The following is a 23716-nucleotide window of genomic DNA, read 5'->3' on the forward strand; positions in this document are numbered from 1 at the left end:
GGTGATCAAATCTTATTTTTATCAGTTCAATTTAAAAAAAAATCCTCTAGATTGTTTGTTAATGTGAAGGATCTATTTAAATCATGTCAACTTTAGGAATTGTGTGTAAGGACTTCCATTGTCTTTGAAATTTGATCTCCTTATATTCGACATAGTTCTGATATAAGATCTTTTTGCTATGTTAGGACTCTTTGACAAAAACACTTCAGACATTTAAATTTTACATTTTGAAATATAATTTTGGCACACTAATTGTTATCTATCATATGTACATATTTGACAGAAAACATCAAGCCCACATTTGTTGACTAATGTTTTATCCTAAATATTTAGTAAGCTTTTTTTAGTCTTCACCTGGGATCATGATAATATTTTGTCCAAAATATTAGTATGATACTATTTCCATAACACCTGATAAAATGATTCATGGACTACACCTTAAATTTATCTAGTCAAAAATTTATATACTGATACCACTGAAAACAAAGGTAATAGACATACACCAAAAAATAGAATAAAATTCAAAACAGTGTGGCTGTGGCCATTGATTGACACATTAAATTCACCCATTGACTGGGACAATTTACGTGAATGTTTGTATGTAACGACCACTGCTCACTATGTACTTTTTAAAGACACTTAAACTATGGGGTCACCAAAGGTTCTCAACACCTTAATAAAGTAATTCGAAAAATTAATCAGAAATAACACGATGTTTTGATTTATATCAATTATATAAATCAAAACATAAAGGTTCCTGATTAATTTTTCGAATTATTTTATAATTAAAGGCGTTAAGAAACATTTGGTGATCCTACAGTTTAAATGTCTATCGTAGGTACGTCGTGAACAGTGATCGTTACAGACAAACGTTCACGTAAATTGTCCCAGTCAATGGATGAATTTAATGTGTCAATCAAAGGCCACATCCACACTGTTTTGAATTTCATTCTATATTATTAATCATTTAAACTCTGGAAAAAAACCAACAGTTTTCATAAATAGAAATGTGCAGCTGTGTTAGTGCCAGGTAACATTACTGTACACCAAGTTTAGAAGTTTTAGTGTCAACTTGTCTGTCAGTCTGCCCAACAAAAAGTTTTGTCCAACTTTTCTCAGAAACTTATGAACAGAATAACTTCATATAGAGTATGCAGCTTGACAGTGGTAGGTTGTAACTTGTGAGCACTTTTCAAATCTGTAAGATACCTTGTTCCTGTTTTCCATTTCTTTGAAATACAAATAAGTGTATGCTTAGTATAACAACATGTGAATGCTTGTTTCGTCCACCTTTATACATGACCATGCCCAACTGCACATATTTTTGAAATTCCATTGAATGTTCGTTTTTACCTTATTAATTTTCCTACCAAATGTCAAAATAATAATTTTATTGATAATATTTTTTTTTTTATAATTTAATTAACTATCTCAAAAATATAATTTAATTGGTTGATTTAAAAAAAAATATGATGACAAGTTATTTGCCAAAAAATTAACCTTTGGTACTTTGTTCAGGTTTATCACCTCTATATTGAAAAGGACAGTTAAAAACACATCCACATTTGACCAGTCGTGTCCAGTTCACATTTGACCAGTTGTGTCCAGTCCACATTTGACCAGTTTTGTCCAGCATGTAAAAATTGCTAAGTCATCATAATGGATTGGTGAAAATACTAGATTTAACCTGTCTTTAGGGATTAACTTTGTTTTCCTTATTTATGTAAAACCTTCTATTGAATTGATAATTTGTATTGTCCAGTTTTACAATTGACCGGTTTTTTTTGGATAAATTAAATGTCTACTTCACTCACAGTACTAGTTGTTATTGCGTAATGTTTGTCATCCGTTATTTTGTTGACTTAAATTGTGGAAAGCTTATTATCCCTGATTATTTACTTAATTGAGAGGGTTTTTGTGGTAAACAGACAGGTACTATTGTATCAGTGCTGGTCAAGGGTCAAGGTTAAAAAAAATCCACTAGCCCAGTAAACTGGATTTAACTAGGTGAGGCCAAAATGACCATATTCAATCAGGAGTTAAGTTGAGCAGTTTGCTGTTTTGTATTGCTTAAACAGTTAAAGTAAATTTTGAAAAAAATGAATTTTGTGCAATAAATGATCTCTGCTCTCAATATTACCCTTTCAACAACTCTTTAATTTTTGTTAAGAATTTATAAAATAGTGTGTGCCATAGTTGAACTGTTTTTTTCTGCAGCAGTCCCTAAAAGACTCTCTGGGTACATTTTATGTTTTTTTTCTTCTTCTTTTTTGTAGGTCTTTTACTTTATAAAGCATATAATTATAATGAAAGTAAAGACCTACAAAAAAAAAATAGTACATTTTCAACTTTAAAATTCAACATTGTTTACAAGAAAGATAAACAGACTCTAAAAATACACAATATGAAGACAAAAATAGGTCTGTTATATGTTAATAAGACAACATCACAACAACAAAATAATACCAGAAAACAGAAATAAATATTTTCATGGATTTAGTCTGACATTGCAATGCTCTTGCCAAATCTTTCTGTAAAAGTATGTACAGCTTTGGAGCACACATGTACTGAGAACCGTGAGAAAAATCAGATTGGGATCCCCTTCACCATTTAGAATTGGTAGCCATGAAAATAAATGAAGCCACATTAATATTAACAAAGAAGGCCAAGAACACCTTTTCAAATGCTTTATTCCAGCCATGTAATTTAAATGCTGAGGTACTTTTTTGCCAGTTTAAGATTATTTATTTTGATCACTCCACCGTTTTAAATTGAAGCTCAAAGTACATTTACAGCAATGATTAAAACCACATTTCATTTAGCAAATTTGTTGATTACAGTTTTGCATCAGTACCTAAGTTTTCAACAAAGCCCTATATGTTTAATTTTACATGTAGATTTTTGAAATCTCATACTTAGTGAAACTTTTTTGAGAATTGAAATACTGCTGTTTTGGCTTTTTCTTTATCTCTGTAAAAGACTATATTTAATGTTAAATAACATAATCTTGCTCTTGAATGAGAAATTATATACTTGGAGCATGAATGCCTTATACATAATGAACTACCAACAAGATGCTCTTATTTCAACTATTTCTGTACTGCAGTCTATATATCAGACATATAACTCTTGAAATGTCTCAAAATAGCAAAAAGCTTTCCAGATGATTATGTTAGTTTGCTAAAAGCTACTGCCTAATCAAGTTTAATTTCACTGATTTAGAACTTTATATCCCTAGAATTGTCTCAAAATGGTCAAATTGATGGAATCATGGAATCCAAATAATAATGGTAATTAACTGTGACCTACTATCTAAGGATCTTATATTAGGATTTAATCTTTTTTTGCTTTTCTAATTGGTTCAATGCCTTTTAGAAAGCATCTTTTAGCTTTCTTTTCTGTGTAAGCAACTTTTAGCCTTGCCAACTTATTATATATATATGGCTTCATAGAACAAAAAGCAATGGGAAGGCAGTAACAATTTTATTCCTTTATAATATTTTTTTGGCTAATTAAATATTTATTTTAGAATTGTATTTTTTTATTTAGGAGTTAATGAGAACCTTAAGTTATCATTTACCTGAAACAAAATCCCAGTTATCATAGAGTAGTGACATAGACGGATCCAGGGGGGGCCTTGGGGGACTGCCCCCCCTTTTGTTTGAAAAATTTGGTTGATTATATAGGGAATCACTGAAGCATGACTGGAGAGGGGCCCCCCTTAGGCCAGTCAGTGGGTCCCAACTGATGAAAAGATCTGGGTCTGCCACTGAGGGTGAGGATAAACAGATAATGTTGTGATCTTATAATTAGTTTTAAGACAAACTTAAAACGTGCGCTTAAACCAGTTAACTTATTTGCACTGAAATCTTTCCTCTTAAAACTTCACCGATTTGTTTTTTTCCCCTGGATATTGATAATTGTATAAGCTATAAGGGAAGGTGTTCAGTACTCGGACACGATGGTCTTAACTTATAAGTGCTTATTAAAATGTTTACAATAAATTGATTGTATTACCAATCCTATGGAATATTTCTGGTTTACGTAAAGTACATGTATCGCCTGATCTTAAAACCTATATCGTAGATTATTAGTCTATATTGTCTTTTATACTTATATATATAGGTATTGGTGTTAGTAAAGTATATTTCTTTAAATCTTTGCCAAAGTATTTTTGAATTAAATTTAACCCAGTATAGATCATACGATTATATAGGACATGTGGGTTGAAAATTAGAATTTAAAAAAGCAGGTTGTTGTGAAAGCTTTATTTACTTATGTACATGATAAAAAAGTGATAGAAATTTAAAAAGATTTTAAACTGCTTTTAAAAAAAAAGTAAATGAAAAAAGTTTAATCACTATCTTATATCATATTTTTGTCCCTGATAAGTTTATTTTATTGTTATGCACTGTATAGCTAAGAAAAAAATTTAAACAATACAATGACAATTGTATTCAAATCAAGGGTCAGGGATTCTTGTCAGGTGTTCAGATTTAAAGTACAGTTGTATTTTATGATCTTGTATAATTTTGCCATGGGTGCCAATAATATCTTAAGAAGTAATAATAAATAACATAGAACTAATCTTAATGGAAAATTCTTTCAAGGATAGAGCACCTTATTATAATTTGCATAAACTTAAATAAAAACATTGTATGACAAATTAGGTTTTAACTTTTTGATGCCAAAATGCAAAGTGAGCTATTGCCAGTTTTACCTCAGCCAGTGTTGATGTCTGTCATCTTAAACTTTTGATTTTTTTTCTCAATCGAATACCAATACCAATACCAATTTCGACCAAATTAAAAAAAAAATGAACTTAAAGGTACCATGAGTGGTGTAATGCAACAAAATTATCAGACATTTTTTAAGGAGTTGTTGCCCTCAATGTACAAGTTTTGTGTATCTGTATGTTTTCTTAAACTCTGTAATAAGAAGGCAGAAAATGTACATAGGATGAGCATATTGACACCTTCTAAAATGTAAAAATGACCGAAACCCATGAAAACACATGAAGGAGTTATTGCCCTTATATAATGTTTTTTTGGCAATTATCTCAAAAACTATAACAGATAGGAACAAACTGTAAACAGTAAAACTGATCATCAATAAAGGAGCTACACAAATGTTAATCAATATGACTGAAACCAAGACTTTTGTCTAATTTTTGTGTGTTTTTCTAACTTTTCAAGAATAATCATCCCCTTTTATTTATGCACTCTATGCAAAATATGTCTCTTACTTGTATAATTTAGAGTTAAGAAGAGGAAGAAAAACATTCCTAAAAGACACAAAATAACTATATTTATAATGTACATTTTCCATTCATTTTAAATCTAGATCTTGGTTAATGATTACCTAGGCTTACTAATTATTATATAGTGGCAAATGTCCAGTAGTTCTATTAACCTAATGAATGAGTATTTACATTTATGTAGCTTTCACACTCTGATTAAACTGTATAAAGAGTGGGGTAAATATGTAGGAGGATTGCCAATTAAACATATTGACCACAAGATTATATTAAATGCCGATTGTTGTGGTCAACGTCATGTACACTGAAGCTATGTTTACATATATGTTAGAGTTCAATATTCAGTGGAAAATATATTGTCAGAGTTGATTAATACAATAATCCTTTGAGAGAATTAATTGATGGTCAGAAAAAATTTCCATATTCTTGTACCTACAAAATCTATTTTATTGTTTTAACAGTACAAATGTAGTCAGTTTTTAAAATTTTATAAATGGAATCTTCATGTTACTCTAAAAAGACTAAGCTTTCTCCTGCATTTCTCAGATTTGCTCTGCATTCTTTATGTATGCAAGAGGGCACATCATCTGTGGACACAAAGTCACACATTCCCCATTTATTTGTCCAGTGAAATACTCATTTGTTATGAGTAATATGAAAACTATATTTGGTATATTGGTTCTTTGCAACATCTACATGCCTGTCAGGTTCACATGACCTTGACCTCATTTTATGGATCCATCATCAAGGTTAAATTTATGGGGTCAAATCCATATCTTAGATACTATAAGCATAAGGTCAACCATAGTTGGTGTATTGAATGACTGTAAGACATACATGTCTGTCTGATAGGGTTCATATGACCTTGACCTTATTTTCCTGGTTCATTGGTCAATGTTAAGATCTTGTGGTTTGATCGGTTTCCTTGGAAGCCAGAATATAATCATTCATTAAAATTGTAAAGACTAACAGAGCCTTATAAAGCAAACAATGATCCTCACTACGTAATTTTGTTGTATAATTTCATAAAAGACAAATTATAGTAACATTTCATGACTTATCTCCCCTCTATTGGTAATTTACAGTGCATTCTATACAACTATGTTTTACCTCTTATTTTAAGCATGTTTTCTAACAGCCACTATATTAATCTGACTTCAGGTATTTATATCTTATTTCACTGTATTTCTAGAAAAAGTTTGTCGGGAAACCATTCATAGAGAAACATTTTTTCAACCAATGAGATCATTTGATACAAATTATATAACATGCTATATCAACAAGGAAGCTGATAAAAAATTACCAATATTTCAATGTAATTACTTGTTTACTAGGAAACTCAGTCTTATTAAAACTAATAAAAGTATTATACTAAAATAGCAATCTACTCTTTGATAATCAATTCTTTATGTCATCATATTATATTTGATACATGATTGACTTTGATGGCTGTAAATTTCCTGGATATTACAATGTACTGGGTTTTTGCTCAATAAAAGTGTCAGGCTTCACTGCTTCATTCTGTAAAATAGTGTTTATGGTGATAATTAGGTAATGGAGGAATCTAAATATAGGATTTCCAGAAATTGAAAAAACATTTTTATCATACAATGAACTATACTGCATTTTGTAAAATGAAAACGTAGAAGTATTTATAAAATTCAATTATTGAATGTCTTGCAGAAAGAAAGAAAAAGAAAATTAAAGTATGGAAGATAATTGAATTTTGATGAGCAGTCGACAGTGAATTTGATTAATGAGTTATCTCCCTTTATGGTTTCCTGTAACTAGAAGTGGGGAGATAACTCACTTGTTTCTATGACATTCAATTATGTGATATTGATTGTTCTTTTACCTATGCATTAGCCCTTTCATATTGTCCTGAACATGCACAAAATGTTTTCCACTAGGTGTTTAGCAACCAACAATCAATTTAAAAAACCTTTAATATCCCCAATCATAAATCAAGCTTCCAACTCTCTCAAGCACACGATACACTGTCAAGCTATGCCCAAGGTTGAAATAATATATGAAAGCATACCCAATTTTTTGTAGGCAATCACAATCTAAAATAAAGAAGAAATAAATAAGATGTTTTATAATTGAATTTCTTGACCTAATTGATACATAAATACATACCTATAGTACAATGAAAATTAAAGGCTTCCCTATTATTCTTTTGTTGACCTCATTTGCATTGTCACATTGATTTCTTTAGGTTAATTAAACAAAAAGATCAATTTCAAATATACTGATTTAGTTAAATACTAAATATATTTAGTCAAATCATTACAGTGACCCAATTTAAGTCAGCTGAGGTTGAATAACACTAATCAATAGGACATTTTAGCATCAAAGTAAAACCCATTTTAGCCCTAGACTTAAATACAGCAATTGAGCAAATTTCTAAAACTTTGAAAAAGCTGAAATATAAGAATCATACATCGTTCACAGTGGCGGATCCAGAAATTTTCATAAGTGAGGGCCCACTGACTGACCTAAGAGGGGGCCCCCTCCAGTCACGCTTCAGTGATTCCCTATATAAGCAACCAATTTTTTTCCCCAAAAGGGGGGGGCCCGGGCCCCCTGGCCCCCCCCCCCCCCCCCTAAATCTGCCTCTCGTTCATTCCAGCACAATATTGAATTTTCATATATATGAAAATGCAGCCTTTCAATGCTTTGCAATAGACCATTCATTTCCATATTACCGACTTTTGACTCTAGAATTATTTTTCTCTCTCGACGGGACTATTGATCTAGATAATTTAAAAAATAGATATATATTTTTCGGCTTTATCTTTAACTGTAACCCAACATCAATTATGCAGGCAAATTATTTCTACGTCTTTTAAGTGTTTCTTTATTTTTTGCTTATTTGATATTGATTAAATATTTCCAATTTTGTAGAGAAAATATTAATTTTCATAATAAACCTTATATATGTTCTTTTAGTAAAATTCCAATGTCCAACTTTTTCAAAAAATCTTTAGTCTGAATAAAATAATAAAAAAAATATTGAAAAGCCACTGTTCACTAGTTTTATTACTTTTTTTTTTAACTTAATAGAAATATTAAATATTATGACTTTATTATTTCTTAGTTATGAGAGGTCAAACCATAAAACAAAATATTTATTACAAACTTAACAACCTTAAGTAACCTTGGTCAAAATTTTATGAATTGGTCACACATATTGTACAATTTACAAGAATATTTATTGCAATATTGTTATTGTGTGTGGTATAGCCTCCTGTGAAGTTTCAATAAAATCTGACACATAAAATAATGATTTACTCTAACAGCATTCTCTTTGATACTGACCGTTGTGACTTTATTGGGCTGTTTTTACATTGGACAGTAAAGGGAAATGTCTCCATAAACCACCTTACCTTGATACAGTTACTTTGTCAGAAGAACAGATATATAGTCATTGAATATTATTAGTACCTAGTCAACTTGGTGCAAGTTTTGGGCTGAATTAATTACTGTGAATTTTTCATGCATTTAATTATTATGACAATTTTTGAACATTTGACAAAAATGTGAGATAAATATTTTCAATTCAAAGCAATGTTGCATACACATAGTGCCAATTTTTTATTTTTTTTTGCAATACCTTTTCCAATGGAATTTTGGCAATAATGAAAACCTACCAAAAATAAGATTTGCTTCACAGGCTGAGGAAGTGATGTGGTTTTTTTTTGTTTTGTTTTGTTTGATTTATTTTGTAATTTTTAAATTTTATAAATTTATCAGTCAGTAAGGAAGAATTTTTTTATTATCTAATCATGTCAGTTTGATATTATTTCATTCATGGTCAATAGTTTTATTTTGCAAAAGACCAAAATTGCAAAGTCAAGTATCTGTAATAAATCTGACAGAATCTGAGGGACTTGAGTCATTTTCCAAAATTATATCTTTAGTAATCTTGTTGTCAACTTGACCATATTTTTGGGTGACTCAGGAGTGACAAATCGAATGCTATTTTTAGACAGTCACTAAGGCTTTCTCTAAAGCATGTGCATACTTTACATGTTATGAAGGACATCCGACTTAAAAATTCGTTGGATGCACATTTAAAATAAAATTTAGTTCCCAGACTGTTGAAAAAAAGCAAAGATTACTCCAAAATGAACTTATAAGCCTCTTGGTTTTCACAGCAAATAATAGATTTCAAATTTCTAATCAAAATTTTATATTCTATTACAAAGAAAAATGACAAAATTTGCTATATATGGGTAACTGATATTGTGTTGTTTTAACACTATGTGGGGCTATTGGAATTAAAGATATTAGCAGCTAGTCTGACCTGTCTGCACTGGAACAAATGTTGGAAATCAGACCAAGATAACTCACTTTTTAAAACATTTAGTGTCTATGAAAGATATCTGATATTTTGTATGTAATATCAATACATCCATGCGCCTGGCTGTGAGCAGCTTTCAGAATATCATCGATATGCTAGCTTTGTCTATGCAGTTATTCTACAGTGTTTTTTAGTGGTTTTGGTTACTCACTCAGGAGATTATATTTTAAACATCAAAGTGCATGGGGTGCTGACAGATTAAAATTTTGGACCTCCTGCTTTGTGTTGTACAAACAGGGCATCAGACTTGTCTTTCAATTGTTACATTATTTGTTTGTGATAAAATGCTTGCACAAATATGATTTGTGTTAAATAAGCATTAAAATATACAAATTAGTGACGAAAAGTTTTGAAATTTAATATCTGGTGATGAAAAGTTTTAAAACTAAATTATCTGGTGATGAAAAATTGGACAAATAAAATTTTATTTATCCTTTGATTTTGAATGATGTGCAAGTTTCAAGGTGAAGAGAGATTGACAAGGTCTCTGGTGTGTTTGAAATTGATTGATCAGGGTTTATATATCTGTGTTAATTGACATGCAATATCATAAATTGCATAATAAAATTGTCCTATGTGAAAGAACATCTGCTGTGCAGAAAGATAGATTGTTACCCATGGTATCAAAAATAATAATAAGCTGACCTACGTAAACAGTAAAGCTGACCCTAGGAATAAGAATTATATTTTTTGTTCCAATCAAGGGTATTTGATGTGCAGAATCTTAGTTGTACAGTATATAATTTGCAGGGGTGGATCCAGGTCCAATCATGTTTTAGTGATTTACAATATTATCAACTAAATTTTCCCACAAAAGTCCCCCCTAAACTTCATATATTTATGCTTAAAATATATTTACTAATTTAACTTACATAAATACTATATTCATTGAAAATATTATGTAGGTCTGAATAACCTCTTTCAAACCCCTGGGGTGCTGTGATTCTAGTGGGTGTTTTTATCCCCCCAGGGTATCATCATTCTAAACACTTGAGTTTTTTCTTACCCCAGGCATTTGCACACCTTTTTGGGAAATTATTGCTTTTCAAAAACACTTGATAATTAATTTTGTCTTCCAACTGTTTTGATTTCTGCCAATGATTATTCTTTGATGAAACAGGTGTGTGGTATACTAAATTACAAGCCTGTTGTCTTTGATAAGTTCTTCAATGGTTGCTTTACATGTTTAGAAAGACCACAAAGAATAAACTAAATAATTAACACCTCAATTTTCATACACAATGCCTTCTGCTTTATTTCAAATATATGTTATTTAATGCTTTAAGTTTTGATAATTACATTTTATCTTTATGTTAAATGCTAGTATCCTTTAATAAAGTCAAAGCCTGGTTTGAAAAAATATTCTTTATAATTTTTCTATACTCAAATTTGCTGCAACTCAATGCATTTTTGAATAATTATGAAAATGTCTTTCAGAGTTTTATCTGATTGTATGAATTTGCTGTCTTACTGAAAGCTAATGCTCTCTAAAGGGTAGCAAAACAGAACAGATAAGATTTCATTCAGGTTAAATTTGAAGACAGCTCAGAAGACAGGTCTTTTGAATTAAATTGGCAGATAATATTTAAGTTATTATACTTTCGACATGTGTAACAAATGAAATATTGAATATGATTTCGAAAGAAATTAAGTTATTTAATAATTAGAACTTTAAGTGCAGGCCCAGGAGTGAATTAACAAGTGACGGCAAATGTATACAAAATGACACCTTAATATAGACTTAAGTCAGTCTGCTTAAGTAACAGATTTCAATGAGGTTCTTAACTGCTCTACCAGATTTGTCGAGGGTCCAATAAAATTTATATTTTGTTGGAAATTGAATTATTAAATGATGTAAGTTATGTCTATGCATGGTTTTGAGGATGAAATTACATTTAATTTTTTTTCTTTGCAGGAAAGAGAAAATATAACACTGCCAAAACCTTCCACTTTGGGACCAAGTTGCTTCATACCAAATAGTTCTGTGAGTCTATACAAATTCAATAATGATTACTTGCTGGTTGTCTATCATATTATGTTCACTGACACAATGCAGTACGAGAGACAATTTTCTTTAATAATTTAAAATGAATAGGCCTTTTCCCTGTGTTCCCAGAGACCACCGAGAGTTGAAAGACCACTATTTGTTTGTTTAAAATTAGACTTTAGTCTCAGTATAAGACATTTTTGCTTCTGTACAATATGAATTAAGAATGAAAATGGGGAATGTGTCAAAGAGACCACAACATGACCAATTAGAGCAAAAAACAGCCCAAGCCACCAATGGGCTTTATAAGTATGAACCAAAATATGAATTTGCACAAATAATGTTATCACAATAGAAAATTACAAACACTGTAACCATATATTGCCTTCAAATAAGCTAGAAAAGACTTACTAACACTAAGATAAGTTGGTTTACAGTAAACACATTCAAGTCAAATTATGTAACACATTTATTGAGAAAAGCCAAACATTTATAGATTTCTACTTACTGCACTGATTTACAGAGTTCAAAGAACTGCACCAAATTGCATAATTTCATATTCTGCAGACTACATGTATAAATTTTGACCAATCAGCAGAACCATAAAATATTATCAGAAGTTAATTGAGATCTATATCCTTTTTCCTTATATTTATATTACACATACTGACAAAATGTCGTAAAAATAGCTGAAATAAATATGTAAATGAAAAATATACACATGACTTTGTGTTCAAATTACTAAACTTTCGTTCAGTCAAAATTTTTAATAAAACTTTGCTTAGGTTTTAACCACAGTTTCTCTCAAAGTGCTCAACTTCAGAATGAAATAGCACTTTTGTGATTAAATTAACCAAGTTTCAAGTTAAATAATAACTAAAGAAAAAAGTTTTTGTTAAGATTAAATACTTGTCAAATTTGTAAATGGTATACTATTTTGAGAATATTTGCCCAAAGGCAAAGGACTTTTAGATTCTATCTTGAACCATCAACACTTTAAAAACATTTAGAAAGAATTATCTATGTGTGATATCGAATTGTCATATCTGGGACATTCTACTTGTTGAGATTGAACAGACTCAAATGTCTAACAGTTTCATTCTGACCCCCCCCCCTTTTCCCCCCAAAAAAAAATGTAAATAGATTTAAGACACTATTAAAATAATCTATGAAAATATATGAAAAATTATAAAAGCATATATGTCAATGACCATTGGTTAGTTAGATAGTTTCAATCTTTATCCCGCCTACCCCCTGAAAAAAAAAGAAGGAAAATAGATTTAAGGTGGTATAGGAGTCTAAAATAAAAATGATAGAATTTGTTCATACTTTGTCAAAATGTAGTATCTATTGATACATGTTCAAAAATATTATAAAAATGATAGGTCACCGCGCATTTTCTCAAGCTACAGGTTGTGATAAAATGACAAATTTTGTATGGATTATACAGGAAAAAACAACAGTTTGTGAATAGAAACTAAACAAAATGATAGAATTGTAAAATTAATTAGGAGAAGATTGCTTTCAGACAATGCTTTGAGGATATCAAAAGAAAAGATAGGGTCACCGTACGTTTTTTCCGGCTAAAAGACAAAATAGGAAAATTTCATGTAGAGTCCTTCAGAAAATGCACTGTTTAAGAGTTACCTCCCCTTAAATTGCCAATTTGAAAATATTAAAAAAACGACCAAAAATAATCTACACTTGTACAAATATTAATATTTATAAGTTATATTCTTATAAATTGGTTCTTTTAAATGAAAATTCACATTAAAAATCTGCAATCCGGCATCAAATTTTGCTAGTTTGATAGAAAATATGAACCTTAGATTCCCTGTTTTTTACAATCCAAGATGGCGAAAGACACTCATACCACCTTAAGGCAATGTTTTAATAATCTATGAAAATCTATGGAAAATTGTATAATCATATGTCCATGACCATTCGCTAGTTAGATATCAATCTTTTTTATATGTAATACACAGTTTTTGCTCATAAATATGTCATTTTTAGCCTAAGGTTATCTTTTTGTATCTGATGACCGCTATAAAAAAATGTGCAAGCTTGCAATTTGATTTGCCCCATGTCTATGGTTAATGTCTTTGTCAAAAACTGTTAAGATTTAACAAGATACATATAAATTGACCATAAAGAGGTTATAATGATCAGGTTTACTTATGTATGTACATAGTTACATGTGTAATGATTCAGGCATCAATGTTGGGTAGATGTGGGGGTGGGAAACACTAGCTTTTAATGATATTATGTTTCTTTTGTTAATTTGATACAATAATAGTGAAATATTGTATAATGTTTAATGCCATCTATTATATTTGGGTACAGAATTTCACATTTAATAAGATGACATTTGATTATCTAGATTTGTATAAGTGAATGTTCAAATATTGCAAAATCTATTGGACATGTTTGGTGAAATACTATTTAGAGATGGGATTCAGGGCCTAAATAACCCTTATTTGGGGTGGTCATTAGTGGCTGCATTATGTCAAGACAAAATGTCTGCACCAGCTTCATATAATATAAAAAAGAAGATGTGGTATGATTGCCAATGAGACAACTCTTCACAAGAGACCAAATGACACATACTACACCTAAGAGATACATGTAAATCTAAATATTTGCTTTCAGTTTTATAAGTACTTCTTACATATGTAGTTAAAACTCTTCTTTTAAAAGGTTTGGAATACAAACAAATACCAACTTTACCAAATCAAATTCTGTGTTAATTCAGTTCTCTGTCAACATTTTACAATGCCAAAGTTAGTCCATTATACATGTAAGTCCTCTATCATGACTTTTATACTTTAAAGACAGTTATCAATGCTAAGTTTATTCTCTTAAATATCAGGATTTCCTATATATTTATTATTTTACAAATACTGAATTTTATTCCTCATTATAATTAATGACTCTTGTTGCAAATCTGAAAATGGGACTGGAAGGTTAAGTCTATGTAGTAACAGATAACACAGTTTTATTTTTTTTTGTCTTTTTAGACATAACAAGGCAGTATCAAAGGATGTTTAGTTTTGTTTCACAACATGTCTAGCATGCTATAAAGGTTCTCTGGAGAAATTACCTTAATGTCTAAGTCTGGCTAGTTTTGGCATTTGTGAGATCATTGTTCCAGATAGGTTTATTGCATACTGGTCATATAACCTTAAATAAAGTTGCCATATTACTATAGACCTATTTTTATTAAGGTGTCACTCGTTAAGGACTTCGACTTCCAATAATACTTGATATATCTTGACAATTTTTTTGTATTTGTGGCCTGAAGGATGCACGCTACTCTTGTTTTTGGATTTTTGCCAGATATTTGGAATCCCTTGGTTTTATCCATGTAGTACTTGTGCCTTTAGAAATTTGTATACCCCTGCTTTGAACAAGGGGGGGTATACTGTTTTACCTCTGTCTGTCCATCCATCCATCCGTCAGTCAGTCCATCCGTCCCATGAATATTTTTCGTCACATTTTTCTCAGGAACTACAATACAAGGATTTCTGAAATTGGGTTTCAAGGTTAATGTAAGTCTGATATACCGTGTGATGCATTTTTAGATTCATCACTCAACAACTTCCTGTTTACCGAACACTTGTCTGATTTAACACATGAGAGCCAAGTTGAAAATGTTCGTCACATTTTTCTCAGGAACTACAATACAAGCATTTCTGAAATTTGGTTTCAAGGATTATATAAGTCTGATATACTGTGTGATGCTTTTTCAAATTCATCACTCAACAACTTCCTGTTTACCAAACACTTGCATATTTTTACACTATTAAAATTATCCACTTGCGGCGTGGGTATCATCAGTGAGCAGTAGCTCGCAGTTTCACTTGTTTTCCCTGCTAACCCCTACTTTTCTTCCATATTTGATTATATATAGATTAAAAATTTGAAGATGTTATAAAATACTTTTTATTTTTATGACCCATTTATGGGCATTATATATGTTTTCTGGTCTGTGCGTCCGATCATCTGTCCGTTCGTTCCTCCGTCCGTCTGTTCGTCTGTCCCATTTCAGGTTAAAGTTTTGGTTAAAGTTTTTGGTCAAGGTAGTTTTTGATGAAGTTGAAGTCCGATCAACTTGTAACTTAGTAAACATGTTCCCTATGATATGATCTTTCTAATTATAATGCCAAGTTAAAGATTTTATCCCATTTTCACGCTCCACTGAACATAGAAAATGATAGTGCGAATGGGGCATCCGTGTTCTTGGGACACATTCTTGTTTCATTTTTTTTTTTTAGGAAAACGGGTGTCAATGTTAAAAGTATGAAAAGTCTAGTGAGAATTATTTCCCATTAATTTATTTTTAAGGATCTTTGAAAAGATGCACTTGGACTTTTCTTTTTTTTGCAGTGTTTTAAAAGGCTAATTGTTATTTTGAAACACTGAGCAGCTATCATCCTTAAATTCTGTTGTTGATAACTATCCCTTTTCTCGTTTTATTAACCTAAAAAATAAACTCAAGGTTCCAGAGTTAATGTAGATAAATATACCCATTTTCCAATGCACTACAAGGGTTCAGTTGCTACTCCCTCTGAGTTGCCAATCATATTTGCATCATAAAACGGTTCTGCCTAAGAACAATCTAAACAATTCCTTTGAATGTCAGCAGCAAGCATTCAGAATTAGCACTAACTGAATGAATGTATATCATTGCATGTACAAGACATATAAACTCTCAGAATAATCACATTTGACATTTTTACCGTTTCGGAAATGGAAAACATATTGCTGATGTTAAAAATATAGATATATAAGAGGTAGTATTAAGTGTAATCACACTAATATTATATCATGGTGACAACAGTTATGTAATTTCTCTAGATATATGTACTTGTACCGGCGAAGTCCGACATTTCCTTTACAACCGAAGGCAGATGAATTGTTTTGTTAATGTTTGTTTACACCAATCTTGAAAATGTGTTTCAAAATAAGCATACAGATACATGTTGCATAACAGGAATGGTGTAAAATGATATCCTTGTTATATTTATGGCCTCAGAACACAATTATTCTTCCCCTTGGCTACAATGCATTTTTTAGTTAAAGTCAAATTGAATTAAAAAATTTGCACCGCCACAAACATGAAATAAGTTTAACTGCTTATAGACCATTATTATTCTAATAAAATATGCTTGTCCCAGTACAATCCATCAGTGCTTTTTCTTTTGAGGGCCCTATTAGCATGCCAATGGTAGGATTTGAATCTTGAATAAATGACGAAGGCTGATTTCTACCCTACTTTCATTTTGGCCAAATCACTACTTTCACTTTCAACAATCATTTTTTTCCACATGTTTTACTTATTTCAATATATATGCAACTGATAGGACCACTCAAATAGTAAACATTTCAAAGAAAACAGTAGACAGATTACTTGGGAAGAAATTCCCCATATAATAATTGGGAACTATATTCCTAGACCACGAACAAAGGGAATTAATTGTTATCTGAGGCCTTATGTAACCTAGCTAATTTTCCAAATCAAGTTTGGATCATATGTTTCAGTGTCAACTTTTCATACCTTCATAGAGAAAGATCTTCATTCTGATGAAAATTAATCTGAAAGATTTGTTTTTAAACCTTTTTCCTAATTTGTTTTTTTGGAATTTTATGAATTTCAATAATGAAAATTTAATTAGCAAAGACTGGTTTTATAATCAATGTTGTTTTGGTTTGTTGTTGTTTAAGTGTTGTTGTCTAATAGCCTGTTTGTTACTTTTTATTGGAAATTTATTGAAAGCCAATCGCAGAAGAAAGACCTGTCAGTTATCTCATTTTGGTTTATTTGTAATGTAGGGTTGCTGTTTGAACCTGTTAAACTTATTTGTGTTTGGAAGATTTATTGATTTCATTAATAATGCATCAATATTGACAAAGATGGACCTACACTCTTATCAGGGGCAGATCCAGCCATTTTAAAAAGGGGGGTTTCCCAACCCAGAGTAAAGGGGGGTTCCAACTACATGCTCCCATTCAAATGCATTGATCGTAAAAAAAAAAGGGGGGTTGCAACCCCTGGATCTGCCACTGCTTATGTCTTTATGGTTGACACTTTTACAGGATTACTCAGTCTGACTGGTATTTCTTCCAAGTCATATGTCAGATAGATATTGTCTAATTCATATGATTTTGACATTCTGACACACACCCAGGAAACGGCTCACTATTAAGAGATTTCATAATAATAAAAAAAAGGGCCATTAATGCTTATTCTAGTTGTAACTGCTTGTCAATTATCTATCAAAATTTATGTGGTGCTAGAAAAAAAATTGGCTTTTACAGCATTTATATATATTTCTTTTCCTTTTGAGTGCAAAAAAAAAGTCATGAAAAAAACCCCAATTAATTTATCGAGTTTTTTATATGTCTAGCTGTCTTTTTTTTTATCAGCGTATGATTGACATATGAATAACTATTTTTTGTTAACTGGACATGGATATGAAAGGTCTAGGTTGGTTCTTAATCTAGTTCAGTTTAGTACTTTCATATATATCTTAATGTTTCAATATATACTTTGGCCATTCGTATGCTTAAATTTTTTAGCATTAATTGAAATTATGAAATAAAGTTGATATGAAAATGTAAGAGATACAGATATATATGTGAATGTTACGATAGCAAGAAGCAACCCATCAACACAAAGAAATAATCAAAAATAAAATGAAATTTTTTAGGTCAAACCATTGACTTTCATTATAAATTTCGTATATTTCTTTACTTTTCTAAGAAATTTTTATATAATTAATTACATCAGAATTTTTCATGGCCCACTTATGGGCATTATGTTTTCTAGTCTGTGTGTCTGTTTGTTAGTCTGTTCATTCGTCCGTCTATCCTATTTCGGGTTAAGGTTTTGGGTGAAGGTAGTTTTTGATGAAGTTGAAGTCCAATCAAAACTGAAACTAAGTACACATGTTCCCTATGATATGATATTTCTAATTTTTATGCGAAATTAGGGATTTTACCCCATATTCACGGTCCACTGAACATAGAAAATGATAGTGCGGATGGAGCATCTGTGTACTATTGATACGTTCTTGTTTTAAATGAAGACCTTCAATGAAGTTATAGCAAACTTTTATGATATGAGTATAGCATTTCATTTAAAAAAAAAATATAATATTGTTTAAAACAAATTTGAAAGAGTTGGTAATTTTGGTTTTTAAATCATTCTGCAATAAATATACATTTTTCAAAATTATTTTATATATCATTTATTAGTCAATATGAGATTGCTATGAATTTACCAAAAAAATCATCAGAATTTTTTTTAATCCTGTGCAGCTCCTGATATCAGCGTCCCGGGTTCAATATTTTAGCTTTCTATCAGACCTCATAAAATGTTTTAGCTCAAACCACACTCACACTCTGTATGTGCCATGTTCCAAGTCAGGTCAGACTGTGATTAATATTGTCAGTTGTTGTGTGCATTATTTGACATTTTTCATGTCATGCCCTTAAATTAGAGCTGGATATGCTGTATGGGTTTTGCTCATGGTTAAAGGCTGTATGGTGAACTGAGTATAAGTGATTAGGCTTTAATGTTATTTGGTCTTTGAGGAAGAGTTGTTTCATGGGCAATCATACCACATCGTCTTAATTTTATACTTATGAATTTCATAGCTTTCAACATGCAATTCTTGTGTTTTGTATGTTAAAAGTGCAATGTATACTGCAAAACAACTTATTTTCGCGAGCGATTTATTTTCGCGACTTTCGCGAGTAAAAAAATAACGCGAATTTAAATCGTCGTGAATATGAAAAGCTTGGAAAATCCTTTTTAAACTTCATCAAGTCAATTAGAAAATCGCGAAATTAAGAAGCCGCGAAGTGGTCATGAAATGGTAAAACGCGAAAAAAAGTTTCCAAGAAAATAAGTTGGTTTACAGTATCTGGATTTGAGACTCCCAATAACTTTTTTTTATATATTTTAAGTATCATCAATTATAGATCATGGCTTATTGATTTTTTGTAGCACTGGAAAACTACTGACTAGAATAAAAAATTGTGTAAATTTTCCATTATTTCTGAATGAGGATGAATTAGTGGTGTCATAGTGTTAACATAATCGAGAAAATCTCCTTTGGCCTTGTTATATATACATAAGGAAATAGACTCTTCTGCCTAGCGCTTTTTTATTAAATTAAGTGTGTAATTAGTTTTTAAATCTTTAATTTCCTATGATTAAAAAAAACAAACTTCTGACTTGTAAAGGTGGATTAAAATGTTTGAATATTGGGTTATGAATTTTATGTAGCTAAAACTGATTAGGTCAAATTGCATTCAAAATTAACTTCATTGTCATATTGGGTAGTTGTAATGGCATTACTAAATTTATTTGCTTTGTTTTTCACAATCTATATGGATATTTAGTATAAAATCATCCAAAACTGTTTTCATCTAGATCCACTGAAGTGACCAGCAATTATTCAATTACCTGAAATTAAAAAAATCCTGGATAGTGGTAGAAAGAATATATGAGTCTCAAGCAAAAAAAAATTCAAGTTGAAAACTCTATACTATCTTTAGGATACAAATTATTTGATTGGACCTATTTGCAATTTTTTTTCAAAATTCTCTTATAAGCAATAGGAGGCCTGGGTGGCAAAATGGTCTAAGTAGTTCTACTACTGTAATCAATAGCCAGTCAACAGTCTGGGTTGTCAGTTCAAACCCAGGAAAGTGTGAGTGCACTTGACTCCAATCTTAATTGACTAGGATTTTCAGTTTTCCTATCAAAGGTCTGTGGTTTTCTCCCATAAGAACTGTCCGCCACATTATAGCCCAAAAGTGGTGTTAAAACACCAACAGTCAATCAATAGAAAGCAAGATGTAGCCCTCAAAACCAGATTTAATTGTTGAAAGTGTATTACTATGTTCGGGGGTCAGACAGACAGACAGACCAGGAACCCCTTTTAATAACATCTTTGCATTGAGTTAACATTTTCAACAGATTTTTAATGCCCATTACCTACTATATTAGAGGAGCATTATGTTTTCTGTGCGTTCGTTTGTTCGTTATTCTGTCCATCCGTTCATATGTCTGTCCCGCTTCAGGTTAAAGTTTTTGGTCGCGGTAGATTTTGATGAAGTTCAAATCCAATCAACTTGAAACTAAATAGTACACATGTCCCTTAGGCAGCAGCCGTTTGATTTTCGAGGGGGGAGGGGGGGGGGCTTTGGATTTTTTTGGAAAAAAAAGTTTGTTTCCAGCTTTTGTAGAAAAAAATAATTTTGTTCTTGACCCTGAGAAAAAAAAATTGTTTTACCCACAGTTAATTTCTCAGTTACAACTTTATGTAATGGTAAAATTGAAAGAAAAAAATTGTTTTCAACTTGTCGCCAAAAAAATTGTTTTTTGCCAAAGGCGATAAAAAAGTTTGTCCAGAAAAAAATTCCATAGCCCCCTCAGAAAATCAAATGGTTGCTGCCTTATGATATGCCTTTCTAATTTAAATGTCAAATTTGAGTTCTGATCCCATTTCACGGTCCACTGAACATAGAAAATGAAAGTGGGAGTGGGGCATCTGTGTACTGGGGACACATTCTTGTTTTAAATGCATCCAAATTTTAAAATTTTAATCAAGAGTTTTAAAAAAAAAGCCTAATCTATTCAAAACCCATCCACATTCATTGATGACAGATATCATGAATGAAAAGAGTAAAGATTAAATCATGTGCACTTTCATACTTGTTAACTGTTTAAAAGTAACATGTAACAGTACAGAATCTTGACTAATTGAGAGTCACCTTGCATGTTCTTTTTGTTTGTCAGGTGATTTTCTATATTTAGATGTGATGCAATCCATCAAGGTGTGAAAAAGCATGGCTCAGGTAGATGCTAAGGTAAAATAAATGTTGTGCTCAAGCAGATCCAGATGAATATCTCTTGAACAAAAGACTTAAATCTACCTAAAGTAGAGGGGGGGGGGGGGGGGGGGGGGGGTATACCAAAATATTTCTTGTTCCCATTTAACATTAAAAAAAATGCTTGTTTTTAATAAAAGTCTTAAATGTCGCCTGAGAAAAAAAAAAACCTCTCTATTTACAAACTAGTTAAGGTCACAGTGTTTAATTATGTTCATTGCTTCCTGGTCTGTGTCTAAGTATGATGCCGATTTATGGCCTTCTGAGGTCAAATGCTTAGTCTGTGCCTTGTGATGCCCAAATCTTGGTCTGTACCTTTTGATGTCAAATGTTTGGTCTGTGCTTTTTGATGTCAAATGCTTGGTCTGTGCCTTTTGATGTCAAATGTTTGGTCTGTGCCTTATGATGTCAAATGCTTGGTCTGTGCCTTATGATGTCAAATGTTTGGTCTGTGCCTTATGATGTCAAATGCTTGGTCTGTGCCTTATGATGTCAAATGTTTGGTCTATGCCTTATGATGTCAAATGCTTGGTCTGTGCCTTATGATGTCAAATGTTTGGTCTGTGCCTTATGATGTCAAATGCTTGATCTGTGCCTTGTGATGCCCAATGCTTGGTCTGTGCCTTATGATGTCAAATGCTTGGTCTGTTCCTTTTGATGTTAAATGTTTGGTCTATGCCTTATGATGTCAAATGCTTGGTCTGTGCCTTTTAATGTCAAATGCTTGGTATGTGCCTTTTGATGTCAAATGCTTGGTCTGTGCCTTGTAATGCCTAATGCTTGGACTGTGCCTTGTGATGCCCAATGTGTGATGTGTGCCTGAAATGAGGCCAGCTTTAATTTGCTTTCTGATGTCCAATGCTTGGTCTGTGCCAAATGCGCTGCCGAGTTCATCCCTTTAATGATCTCCAATGCTTGGTCTGTGATTTAAATGATGCCTGGTTTTGTACCTCATGATGCCCAATATATGGTATGTTCCTTATGCTGTACAATTCTGATAATCATATTAATAAAAGATCTTCAACACACCAGAAATTAATTTAACACATTAATTAATTAATATCTGTACACAACTGGGTTGGCCTTTGTCCATGATATGAGATATAAACCTAATAAATGAATTATATAATTTTAGACTGACAATTGACATTATATAACACCTGCTAACAGCTGGATGCTTTTAATTATTTGACGCTAGGTCAAGGACTTTCAAGACTTCAAATTAGTTTTATGGGATGCAAGCTTTTGATGTTATTTATCCGAAATTAATCAAAATTAAGCATTAAGAGGCTCAGAGTTAAGTTAAATCTAATTGTAATTTTTACTTTGAAATCATTGATTTAACATTTATTTTTCTTTAATTTTCACTTTTCCATTATCATTAGATAATTATTGGTCTGCTTAAGAAGTATTATACATGTACTTTGCAAGTCAACTGAATTTGAATTAAAGACTTTTAAAAGGGTTATCTTGGCAAAAGTTTCAACAAAACTGCATTCATGTCAACATAGCAAATATATAAAATTCCCCCCCCCCCCCCCCCCTCCAAAAAAAAAATAAATAATGATGTATATGTTATATTTAGCCTTTCAATTTCTGTTTATTTTCTCGTTGAAGATGTAGAAGCAAATACTTCATTTAGCAGTAGTTGATTTAGTTTTAATTATTGTTTTCAATTTTTCTGGCAAAAAACATCAAAAGAAAAAATTAAAAAAAAAAAAAATTAAAAAAATAAAATAAGAGAAGTTGCCAAAACACTGGGTTACATTTAAACAATAATTTTCTTTTCAAATATATAAAAACGTAAGATGACTGTAATTTAATTTTGAAAAATAGCCTGTGGATTTGACTCCCGGTCAATATTTATCTATAGTCTGTTACATACAGATCTTTAGTTTGTTTTTGGATGACCAACTTAATGTATTTAATGTATTGCTTAAAGGCAAACAACCAAATTTATTATAAAATCAGCTGATCTTTGTATATATTGACAATATATATTCTCATGGTCACATTTATTACAATGATTTTCTAACATGATTTAAATCTCTTTCCTGCAGATTTATCATCTTGTGTGGTTTTTGTGATTCAAAAATAATTTGATTCTTTATGTAGAAAAACTATTGAAGACAACAAAAAGTTTTTAAAGCCCATTTGTCATTACCAAAGTTTGTCTGCCAAATTCCAAAAACATAGGATGAGA

The 23716-nt window shown here is 31.1% G+C and overlaps 1 protein-coding gene across 3 annotated transcripts in view; it reads left to right on the forward strand.

Moving 5' to 3' along the window:
• LOC139491457 (sestrin-3-like) overlaps nt 1–23716 on the forward strand; it is a 58107-nt gene that overhangs the window by 13454 nt on the left and 20937 nt on the right. For all 3 annotated transcript variants that reach the window (XR_011656543.1, XM_071279159.1, XM_071279160.1), the window contains exon 3: nt 11539–11607. Coding sequence is in view for 2 of the 3 variants with exons in the window: in XM_071279159.1 (XP_071135260.1) it covers nt 11539–11607 (69 nt within the window). In the remaining variant the exon portion in view is untranslated. The remainder of the gene's footprint in view (nt 1–11538; nt 11608–23716) is intronic.

Source organism: Mytilus edulis, chromosome 10 (genome assembly GCF_963676685.1).
Source record: "Mytilus edulis chromosome 10, xbMytEdul2.2, whole genome shotgun sequence".
Lineage (NCBI taxonomy): Eukaryota > Metazoa > Mollusca > Bivalvia > Mytilida > Mytilidae > Mytilus > Mytilus edulis.